Genomic DNA, 12,338 nt, shown 5'->3' on the forward strand with positions numbered 1-12,338 from the left:
GTAAGACGATGAGAAATTAACCGCGCGGTAATTCACCGGCAAATTAGTTACACGGAGGTAATTATTAATCGAGAATTTATCGATCCTGTACATAAGCCGCCGCTACTGAGCGTTCTACGAAACTAGAAAAAGAAGAGCTCTTCAATTTATTACAAAATTTAAGTTGCGCTGTAATTACTTTATTCCACCCGCCGTCTTTATTCTTGATTATTACATAATACGCGTACCGCCAATTCTAGTCGCGGAATGCAGGATCAAAACGATCGTGATTATTGTCATCGAAACGGCGAATATCTGGGTGAATAGTTCGAGCTCCGACGGAATATTCGGGGATCCATGGCGACGAAGGCAGGTAGCCGAGGCGAATTCACGGTTCGATATCCTGCACCTGGAAAATGGCGTTGGAGAAAGCCGCCGTGCCGCGATTAGCAAAGGGACTCCCGGGGATCCCGAAGCTATTATCGGCGTTTCTTTTGATTCCCGGCGCAATGCTCGGACTCTATCCCTGGCCTTGTGCGAGGATATGATACCTACCTTTAATCCCGGCGGGCTGCCCGAAGCTCCGGGAACAAAGGGAGAACACGAGCATTGTAAGAAAATCAGTCGAATTATGAGGAAAATTCTTCTAAATTTTGCTCATTTTTGTCGATGTATCTGTTCTAGACGACCTTGTATATTCGGATCAGCCGAATTCCAGTCGAAGGAAAAACTTTGGCGTCTTTGCACACATTTCCAAATACGATTCACGGACATTTTCAAATTTCACGCACTCCGGGAACTCGATCGTTATACATACGTAGTATTGCTCCGAAATTCATTCGCGAGGCGAAATTGAGCCGGGTTGAATTTCGGCCTTGAAATGCGAGGCGGATATCGCTAAGTTTTCTTATTTCTATACGTTTTCATCGTTTCTTCTCCTTTTCACACGTGGTAAGATTTGAAAAATATTCTTACTTTGGGAGTAGCTGATAGAGCAGCTCCTCGCACTTGCGTTTCTCCTCGAAATAATCAGCGGTCCGTTCCTCGACGAGTGTCTCCAAGTTATTAGCGTACTGCTCCATCCGGGAAAGTAGATTGTCCAGTATATTGCTGCTCTCGTAATCTCTGAAACACAATTTTTTCCCAATCAATCACCGTCTCTATCCCTCTCTCTCGCTCTCTCTCTCTCTCTCTCGTTGCGATTTACTTCTAGCCAAGGCATAGGGGGGAATGAAACAAAGCAAATAAAAACATCTCAAGAAAACGGGATCGAGACGTAAACAAACATTGATAAAAAAATTCATCTCATCTCTTTTCGAGCCATGTTTTTCCCTGATTAACAACGGTTATTGTATAAATACAACAACGTTAACTGCAAGAAACAAAAACCGGCGAGCAGGGATGTGATTTCCATGTCTGATATCCAGCAGGACTGAAAAAGGAAGAAATCGGGAATCGAATCGAATTTTAAGTTTCGTGGATGACGCAGCTGACTCTCGTTATCGAGTAGAGAAAAGCGAGGAAATGTCAAGGGTCAAGTGGCGTCCGCTAGGCTCATCTGACGCTCGTAGAGGCAAACGTGTATGCCTGTACATCTATGAATGTATGCATGTACGTAAGTTGTATGTACGGCAAGTTAGTGGGACGTCTCGTATAATGCCTCACTACACAAGGTATATGTATAGAAAAGCTGAAAGCGACGGGATTGGACGAAAAAACTTTTCCCCGACGTTCCCCGAATGCGTTCAACTTTACGAGCGGTGTTTCTGCAACAGGACTCAGAAACGAACTCCGGCTAACAAAACCAATTAACGTTCGCCTCGCGGAGACTGAGGGCACTAAAAAGAAAAAAAAAAGAAAAAAAGCCGACGAAAAACAAATTTGACGAAAGCTTTTTTCACTCTATAAATCAAATTTTTTTTAACCACCTACAGGACAGTGCGAGCTTTACTTCTGCAAGCTCTGTTTTCACTCGGTCAGCTGCGTACGTGTTAAATAACTTGCGTTTTGCGATAGACGATAATACAAAAAATTCATAAATGTGTTTGTAAAACGGGGTGTAATAGCTGTGCGGCATATTCGTCGGCACGGATTGAATAACGCGACGCGGAAGTTGGAAGAAAGGCTTTACGGCCTTTCTCAGTGTCCAAATTGGTCGCGGGTGCCGCTTAAACGGCCTCGGCGAATCGGCTCGAAAGCACGAAAGCACATCGCCTCGGTCCCTGGATGAAGATCGTGATTTCGGTTGGATGGGGGAGGGAAGAATTCGTCGCAGAAATAAGAAGAAGCCGCAAACGTCAGCAAGAAGGAAAAACCAGTCGACCCCGAAACAGGGGTTGCAAGAAAAATTCACTCTAGGCGTGAAGAAGACCGCGACTTGAAAATTTCCTCCGTTTCCCTCTTTCTACCTACAAAAATCCCTGTCAGTGAACACGAGCGAGGATAAATATACAAATAACGTTGCGCTTTGCGACGTTTGTCGCTTCCGAATTACGAATTACCCAATCACGCCCCTGCATAGTTTGCCGATCGAAGTCACGATCTCGACGCTTCGTCACGTGCCGTGTTTGCCGGATTGCGTCGGTGCTCCGAAGCAACTTCTGAGAAATTAGCGCGTGGCGAGCGGCGCAGCTTCGACTCGGTCAGACGCGATTTAGCCGCCGTCTGATCAAAGCGGATTTACTACTGCCGTCTCTGCCCGACCCGACACTCGGCTCGACTACTGCGGCTTCCGTCGAATGTTGCTAAGCACGCTGATCTCCTCTCCTGAAATACGTTTGACGCTACGAGTTTCTCGGTCTTGAGGAAAAATTCTATTCAACGTATAACCCGGAAGTTTCTTGCGGCTGGTGGAGTGGATGTATTCACTCGAAAAAATCCGTTCATGCGGTAACTGGAATTATGGATTCACTGTAAAAAAATGTATAAAAACTCGGAAAGCGAAACTGCTCGAAGTGATTTTTGAAATCCTAAAATTTCCATGCATTATAGGTATAAAATAGAAAAAAAGAACGATAAAAATATTTGAGAATTGTAAAACTTGCCGATCAGTTACGAACTTTGTCACGACTTTATAATTCGATCTTGATATACGTGTAACGTGATTCGCGCAGTTTCGCACGATGTTTGAGTTGCATAACAAGCCAGAAGTTTGCAGTTTCGGAAACGTATAAAAAACTTTGTATTTCGCTGACAAAGCGAGTCGCGAAGAAAAAATGTATTTAGACAGCGATGAAAATTTTTTTCCTGGGTAAATAAGCTGCAGCGAGAATTCAGCGGGTACGTTGAGCGGCATGCCGGAGCAAATTTGTCGCAAAAAATTTCTCTGTACGAACAGGGGAAAAAGATGGGGGTATGAATTTTTTAAGCTTACATGCGGTTAAGCTATGCGTCTACAGGTATAATAATAAAAGACCTGCAAAGCTCGTTACGCGGGATAAGAATTTAAATAAAAATTGTGTGGTTTACCCTCAACGGTGCTTTTATAGTTACCGTTCGCCATGTTTCTCTTTCCTGCTGATTAAAATAGGAGGGAAAAACCGGAAAGGGCGAAGAGAGAGAGAGAGAGAGAGAGAGAGAGAGAGAGAGAGAGAGAGAGAGAGAGAGAGAGAGAGAGAGAGAGAGAGAGAGAGAGAGAGAGAGAGAGAGAGAGAGAGAGAGAGAGAGAGAGAGAGAGAGAGAGAGAGAGAGAAGACGAGAATCTAGCGAGCGATCGAAGATGGGTACATAATCAAATGTCAAAGTTTCTTGACGAGAATTCCTCGGGTTTTATATAAAATAAGCCATTCGTCGAACCGCGTTACTGTGTGCTGTATAAGTGTAAATATACCTCCCGAGCGCCGGAAGGTAGGAAGATTACTTGCAGGGTTGATCAAAGCGAAACTGAAACAGGGTGTAGCGAGGCCGTTGTAAGCTCATTTTCGGAGTGAAATTTGATCAGCGGAAATTACTGACTTCAAAGATTTTCAGCTACAGAATCGAAGGGCTGCGCGGTGTTCATGTATTAACAAAACTCGCAACAGTTTTACGTGTAATGTCAATAAGTTAATAACCGTCAAACGCCCCGGCCTTGGGTTATTAATAATTCACAAAATATATGACATACGTAGAGAAATGAAAAATTCGTAGGAGAGAAAAAAAATTAACAACTTGACTGTACAAACACGAATAACCGAAATATTGAAGAATTGGAAAGAAAAAATCATGAAAATAACGAGGAATCGATCGAGATGATTGAAATTGTTGGAAAATATTGCTAGTCACTTGAAGTCGCGTAAATGTAACGAAGAAATTACATGACAAGCGTTGGAAATCATAGCACTAATTGCGAGCTGGATGATTTCCATCTTATCTGGTGTTTTCTATGATTTCCACTTCTCAGATCGATTTTTAATAATTTCCAGCAATTCCTAATGATTTTATTCAATCTCCATTGACTCAGTCCGCTTCGAAAATCACTGTAAATCGCGTAGATCGCTCGGAAATCATTGAGATTAATCGGTATTGAATTTACAAGTAAACGAGAATCACACGACCAGCTATAAATCAACATAAATCACTCGAAATCGACGTTAACGAGTTAGAATGATTAATTTTACTTCCGAGATAATTCTAGCAACAGAATACCGAAAGTGAAAGAAAATTCGATTGAAACAAATCCGAGAGTGTTTCTTGACAAGAAATAACACAGATGCTCCGCAGGATTAAACGCGGAGTCGAGCGTTCACCCATATAATGTCCCATTGCAAGAATTGATACGTCCCAGGATTTGTTTTATTCATTTCAGCGAGTGTTTCTGGGCGGCGCGGTTTCTCCTCGGTTTTTTCGAACAACCGCACCGCGACCAGCCTTCCGATTTATCAAAGGGGCAAATAACCCCGCGGTCGAATCGCTGTATCCAATTACGACGGAGGTTCGAGCGACGTTTCGGCGCCGTAAAGGGTCAGCAGAGATCCTCGAGAGGCGCATGGAGCGTCGGGCCAGGACGAAGAGTCCTGCATTCGGTGAACGGCCCCGAGAGAGCCTTTGAAATAAAAGAGGAGAGCCAACATTTCCGCGATATCGCAGCTGCAGTCTGCGGTCGCGGATCAAGAGCTGCCCCGTAAAAGTCTGCAGAGTCGAGATTTATCACCCATTTCGCGATCTCGCCGGCGGCGATTAAATTCTGGATGATATTACACGCGGGACGTTTCAGACCGATGCAACAAGGGATTTTCTTGCAATCTACAAATGAGACGTATTAAACCGATAGACAACGATGCGATATTGATGATAAACCGTTGATTAATATTCCTGGACAGTATGTTAGTCGCGTAATGAGGTTAAAAAAAAGGCTTTATTTCGAACACGTTGTAGGCCCATTTTCCGGCGGGTTCCTTAATTAGACGTCTCTTTCTGAGCAATTAACGCCTGCTTCGGATAAACGACGCCTTTCAACTTCACCCTTTACAAAGAGAGAAGATTATGGAGAAAAAAAATTAAATTTTCCCTTCTACGTGGTGAGAGAAAATGTGTTTTTTTGTTTTTCTCCTTCCTCTTTTCGCTGGCATTTTGAAATCCTGTCAAAAGAAGAATTCAATTCTCGCTTTGGTACGTGTACATTCATTTTGTGTACGAAATACGAAAACGAAAAGGTAAATATATTCACAACACGAACCACCGCCTCAAAGATATTTCGAGTGGCATTAGAATGAGCTTGTTATACAGATAACAATTATTGTATCGTATAAAAAAAATCGTGGCAGTAACTAAATTGGAGAGGAAAGGGGGTAAAACCTTTGTCACGACCGTACATATTTTGACCCTTGAACTAAAACACGATTTCCCGTAATATAAATAGGGAGTATACTTTACATCCGAGAGTCGAGTTAATGCAAACAAACGATATATTTCTTCTTTAGTTAATTTTCTCTTTCACCCTCCTCGCCATCTGTATCGATTTGATTAATTTCCATCTTTCAGTGAATTCAGAGTAAAAGAAACACAGAATAATAACAGCTCTGTACGGTGAGTAGCTACAGAGTTTACAGTACCTGACATAAATTATGGAAACAGTTACGGAACGTTACAGTTGGCCAGGGAATTTTCCCGACGACTTATCAACCATGATATTATTTTTTATCCGTTATATCTGTCTGACGTTTTTTTGCGCTGCAAAAAACGATCCAACGGGTATATAAGAATTTAATTCGTATACCTGTACGAGAAGTCTTTCCCGCGGGACATCAAGTCTTTCCGGTTTTCCCATCCTCGGGAAAATATTAGGTGGGAATACGAGTACAGCGAGAGGGGGTTTGAAAGTTGGGAAAAAGATATAGCGCACAAGTTAGTAATTGGCTGGCAAGTAGTTCCGCGCTATATATTGCCGTTTCGCATCATCGTCAAGAGTTACGTTTCGAATTTTACGGTTTTGCACGGTCTTCTTTTGCGAAAACATCGGAGTACGACGATATCAAGGCTAGAAAAGCGGCAAATTAAAAAATACCTCGAGTTTCAAATTTTCGAGGGTATAATTAATTAAACAGTGAAACTTATCTGCGTTAAGAAATTATCGCGCCTGTGCAAACAATTCACCAGGTTGAAGTTAGTAACGTTATCGTAATGAAACATTGAGCAAAAAATCACTATTTTCCTAATCTTACAACGATTTTTAAGGAAATAAGATTTAGAAATATGAGTGTGTTTTGTTTTGTTGCGGTTTACTGAATTTCGTACAATTCCAAAATCGTGAAATAACGGTTTTTTCTCAGCATGAATCGGTACGATAACGTTACTAACTTTAATGTGGTAAAAATTCAACATTTAGACGCATCGTTTTACCAAACATCAAAACCAAGACCAAACGAGGTTAATAAAGTCATTCGAGAGTCGAGTTAGGATGGGTTTACGAAGAAAGCAACAGAAAAAGAAAAACTGTCAAAAAAGGAAGAGGGTAAAAAAAAATATTCACCCTCGACTCAATTGTCGGAGAGAAATTTAACCCGTTGAACAACGGGCTTGATGCCATTGCCAACCCTGCAGGGGGTAAACTGACGATCCAGTTTAGAAGTGGCTCAATACCATTCCGATTCCAATATCAACATTTATACGGTCCTCGAGTTCCTGGAATAATACCAGATCCACTCTGCCGTTTTGTACCTACGTATCGGAAATTGTGTTATATGCCCTATTTGCGTATTTATACATATGTGTACATCGGTCGTACAGCAACGTGCGCGCCGCTGCATCGCTCTACACTTTATAATCCAGAGCAGGGCATAAGTATGTCTGTATAATGTATGCATAATATAACTGTACGATACGGCGTCGGGGATTTGTAACGATGTGTGGAAGAAGAGCGCGGCACGCACACGTTCGTGCGATAAATTATTTATCCTAATTGACGTATGGGTGAAAAATACACAGTAAATACGTAAACAATGAACCAGCCGCGTGCGAAGGAGAAAAAAAAATGAGTAAAAACTAAAGGCGCAAGTTAAAAAATGGAAATTAGCAAGCTGATTAAAAAGGACCGTGAAACGTGCGTGTATGCATATTCAGACGTAGAGGTATAAAATATGTATCATTTTAAATTATACCGTGCACTTGACTCACTCGACTTCGCCGAGTAGGTGATATTAATTTAAAGTGAAACTGAATTTCAGGTAAGTAAAAACGAAGATTAAAAAAATTACCTTTATACGTTGAGGGATATTTTTAATAACAGAGAGATCGGGCGATTGAACGAGTTGAAACAAGGCCGAGATGACTGATTTTCCAAGGTTTCCTCAACGAGGGGGAAGAAATGAATGAACGAATGTAAAGAAAACGTTGAAAAGGCATAGAAACCCCGTTTATACAAACGCGGCGCAGAAATTCACAGAGTCTGTAATTCTCGACGGTAAAATTGTACAGTCAATCGTACTCAATGTAGACGAACGCTGTATAAAATACGTGTATAAATACACAAACTCACCTCTCAATTTACGATTCATATAATAATAAAAATTTTATTCCCATGCCGTAAAATAGCCCACCTATTATACCTATGCATATAACATTGGTTTAGACGAAAAAAAAAAAAAAAAGCGAAGCTAAAAAAAGTGAGTCGTGAATTTTTCTTTCTTTTCTTTCACGCCTTCCAACGTCTGTCAATTATTGGTAATATTCGATCATGAAACGTGCATGGCTGCGGCGATGATAATAAGCAGACGATGAAACGTCCCTAGTCGGCACTTGGCGGCGTAACGCACTGATTTACGAGAGGTTCTCTGTTTCATTATTATTTACGGGAGGCCGTGACTTTATGGAAATCCAATACTAGCCGACTTGAGTGCCTCGGTCCTGCACCTCGGTTTCACACCAGCAGCCCACTCTAGGCGATGCTCGGCGTGTCGCGGATACCCGCTCGCACGTACCGGCGGCATGCATTTGCGTCAGTCGGTATATTAATCAAGCAGAGATACTCTCAAAGCCTCAACGACCCGCCGCGATTAATTGCCCACCCAATTCTATCAAGTGGGAACGGTTATATATGGCCTAGATCAGGTGGGATACGGTCTCGAGTGTACGATATACGCGTCACGCCGGCCGAAGGTTTTTCAAATCGCTAGTCGTCGCAGACCCGATTTCAACCAGCGTGACGAGTAAAAACGTCCACGAGGACGGTCGGTTTCCACCTTGGGATTATTACAGGCAATTGTCAATGTGCGGATGTCATTGGGAAGGAATACTTTGTACGACACTACACGTAGGACATGTATAATACATAGTTTCCGGGCACTGTGTCAAGAGCGCATGATATGTACCCAAATGGCAGAGCGATATTTTGGTAGGTGCAGACGGGAAGTCTGCGGAAGCGATTTAACCGATTAATCGGGCTACATGCTTGAACGTCGAAGGAAAGAAAACGACTGACGAAGAGTTAGAGAGATGGAGATGGAGAGATAGGGAGAGACGGAGAAAAGACGAGGCACGTGCAGCATGCGAAATAGAAAGAAATCGGCAACAGATGCTTGTCTCTGAGATATACGCGACTCCTTTGCGAATCGGCGAAACTTCTTCAGGCTTCAGGTTTCCCTCGAGTATAAAACTCCGACTTTTACAAACCGTATCGCTGAGCAGCCTGACAGGGAAGATGAACAAACTCTGGCAATGACCAGGAGAGAAAAACGTAGCTCGAATTTTCCGTTTCATACGTCTCGAATTCGAGTGAAATCGAAGATGCGGAAGGTCGGAAAAACTATCAGAGGTCAAATTTGGTATTTTCGAACGGACCGCAGTGAGGCTTCCATCATTTGAATCTGCATCGTAGACGGTACAAAGTGTCCTCCTTGATTCTCGGGTGTCGCGGACAGTCTCCTCGAGAAGACTCGCCGGGACATCGGATACCGGATATTGTCGGGTATGCCGAGAACTGGATGAAGAAGCGAACGAGGAGGACAGCGACGCGATCGATGCATCCGGGCGATTTGTCCGCTGCTCTTTTTCCACTCTAAATCCGGAATCGGAGGTCGAGTTTACGATTGATGTTCCACGGACACACTGAGAAACATCCCCCACGCGTGACGGTCGGAGATTAGAGATCCACGGTGCAGGAAAAAAATTAAAGACGTGACTCATCCCGGGTGAAATATGCGCCTCGTACCTTTAGCCGAGTATCACAGGCCTGAAAACGGCAGAAGACAGCGATCCGCGTCGTCTGGAGTATGCGGTACGTATACATAATCAATGGCCACGCGTATCAAGTCTGTGGAGCAGAAGCAGTGTGCGAGTGCGGATGAAGTGGCTGAGGCGATGGGACGAGGAGGATGAAGATCGCGTGTATGGACCACGGTGAGGTTTTCAGGTCACCGTTGAATACCTCGAGGCTTCCGCACAGCCGGTTGCGGTCTGTCGTAGGCGCGCAGCTACGGTGGAATTTCGCAAAAGCCGGTTGACAGTATCATGCAAATGGAATGGAAGCGTCTGGCACGTTGTACCTCGGCGCTGATGCGGACTGCACACAGGAACATATTGATTACCTGGACGATTGAAACGGGAAACAAAGGGCCACAGTAAGCGTGCGCCACGCCCGAGAACGATTGCAGTAGCCGTTACGTTAACGGATGCGTGGAACGTGTGTTAGAAACAGGCAGCGAGACAAGTTAGAGGCTGCTCGATTCGGAAGCTGTCAATCGCAGAAACGATTCCAGGAAAGAGAGTTCCATGTTTCGTTGAAAGACGGATATTGTGGACAGTGGACTCCTCGATCCAGGAGCCGATCAATACCCTCACTCACGGGAAGGTTCATCCCACCCGGCGACTCGTGGCAGATGGAATCGGGCACGTATTACATTATGTCGCACTACGTGGAGCCTTTCTTTCTTCGGGTCATCTGACTCCAGTCTGGCACATTGTACGGGACTCGTGACGCAGAAGAATGCTATACACTTCAAGTCCAAGGCGATGTCACGTGTAAGACGAAGGTCACTCGAGCGATATGACTTGTTGCACCTTCGTACATGCCAATGGCGCACGTACCTGTCGTCGGACAAAGGAAATATGAAGTCAAATACAGTCGCTGACGTATCGCGCAAGCGCTTCAAACTTCGACACTCGGTATTCGAAATAAACAGCATATTCCTCTAGGGGAATAGGAACGCTTTGACGGTTGATGAATTATGAGAGCCGACTCCTTCGAGTTTCTAGTTCACGGTATGCGCGTTCTATGACCGGTTTAACTTCGCGGTTTACAAAATTATGGCAACGGTTATACGTTCATTTGGCAATGTGTCTGGATGTAGAGGAAGTATCCACAGTACGGTAGGAGACCGAGTCTGCATGTGGAGCGAAAGTTGAACCCACGTTTGGTTCGCCACCTTGTACTTCGGTGCGTTGTGAGAATACACACGAGTTTGTATATTCCGTCCAAGTTTCTAGGCATAAGCAGATTTGGAAAACTTTCAGATGTGTTCAGCATACTCGAACACGACGTGCAGCGAGTTCATTCGATCGTGAGGATTATCGTTCGATACCGAAAGTAGCAAAGTTGTCGTTGTCACGATCAGTAGGAAGAATGATCTCTGGTGTATTGCCGTGATGTTTGCGAGTATAAGTTGGCAACCACCGTGAGCACCGTCTGCGTTGCGATTGGTGGAAAGCATTGATTTTTTGGTGTAGAAACAGAACTCCAGTAGGGATGACACGGTGGCGCGCAAAGTCAGGTGGCTTTGATCTGTCCATCGCCTTCGTGCGAACTGTCAACGCGTCGCGTTTGAATTTTTGTAGCGGGATATATCTGGATGCGGAATCGAGGGAGGATTCTCACCGAGTTAACTCCGGACCAACGATAACCCGAGGCTCGTATCTGTCGAAGTATGTATATCATCGGGAGCCCGGAGAGCGAGAAACTAAAGCGATTTGATCCCAGGCGATTGGACTGTCGCGAGAGGCGCCGTCGAGATGAAAGAGAAATGGTGTGATAGAGAGAGAGAGAGAGAGAGAGAGAGAGAGAGAGCGAGACAAAGAGAGATAGAGAGAGAGAGAGTGAGAGAGTTTATACACGTACACAGGATTTATCGACTCGGACATGGCGATTTTCAATCAATCCCAATCAGCCGATGACCCATTTCCAATCCCGGCACGAACGCGCGCGCGGTGTCATTGTACTTCCGTGCGGAGCTGCATCGGTGGAGCTGGAAGTCCTGCGGGATTTAACCCACCAAATTATGATGTGTCGTGACGTGACAGTTCAAATTTTACCGCTTCAGGTAGCCCGGCTGAATGTAATTATCGTCGCGTGGATCAAGCTCTGCAGCTTTAACACGCGTGTCGTGTAGAAGATGAAGAGAACGAGCGGCGTGTAGGCGGCGCAATTAGACTTCGAGCAATTAAATTAAGTTGACGAATTTCAACAGCTTTGCGGGAATTTTAGTGAGGTGGGGGGAGGGGGAGAGGAACGCAGCTGGAAACCTAAAGTCATCAAGGAAAAAGGTGGATAAGAAAAAACAGGAAAGGTCCGTAATCTCTTGCGAATCATCAACACGCGGGCGTAAACGAAATGTGAGATAAACTGTTATATGCGCTATACGTTATATATTTATACATATAATATGGGTATATAAACGATAACATCGTAACATGGGAATTTTTAATTTTTTTCCCCTCCACAGCGTAATATAATTTTTACACGAGTAAATCGTATCGCAACATTTTTCCCAGATATTGTGTGCTTTTCCTTGAAATGTAAGGACGCGTGGTAACGAAGGAGAAGAAAAAAATGAAATTCAAATGAATATAAATATGATGTGGGTATATGTAATACGAGTGGCGGAAGTACTTGGCGCGAAACTCACGGTATACGTTCCATACAATGTGGTACAGAGATGAGATTTGAAAGG

General features: G+C 44.0%; 1 protein-coding gene across 13 annotated transcripts in view; it reads right to left on the reverse strand.

The window, feature by feature from the left end:
- The window catches only part of LOC107227701 (atrial natriuretic peptide receptor 1), a 138,890-nt gene that overhangs the window by 14,584 nt on the left and 111,968 nt on the right, over positions 1–12,338 (reverse strand). For all 13 annotated transcript variants that reach the window (XM_046744169.1, XM_046744165.1, XM_046744171.1 and 10 more), the window contains one exon: positions 955–1,104. In XM_046744169.1, coding sequence (XP_046600125.1) covers positions 955–1,104 — 150 coding nt within the window. The remainder of the gene's footprint in view (positions 1–954; positions 1,105–12,338) is intronic.

This window comes from Neodiprion lecontei, chromosome 6 (genome assembly GCF_021901455.1).
Source record: "Neodiprion lecontei isolate iyNeoLeco1 chromosome 6, iyNeoLeco1.1, whole genome shotgun sequence".
Lineage (NCBI taxonomy): Eukaryota > Metazoa > Arthropoda > Insecta > Hymenoptera > Diprionidae > Neodiprion > Neodiprion lecontei.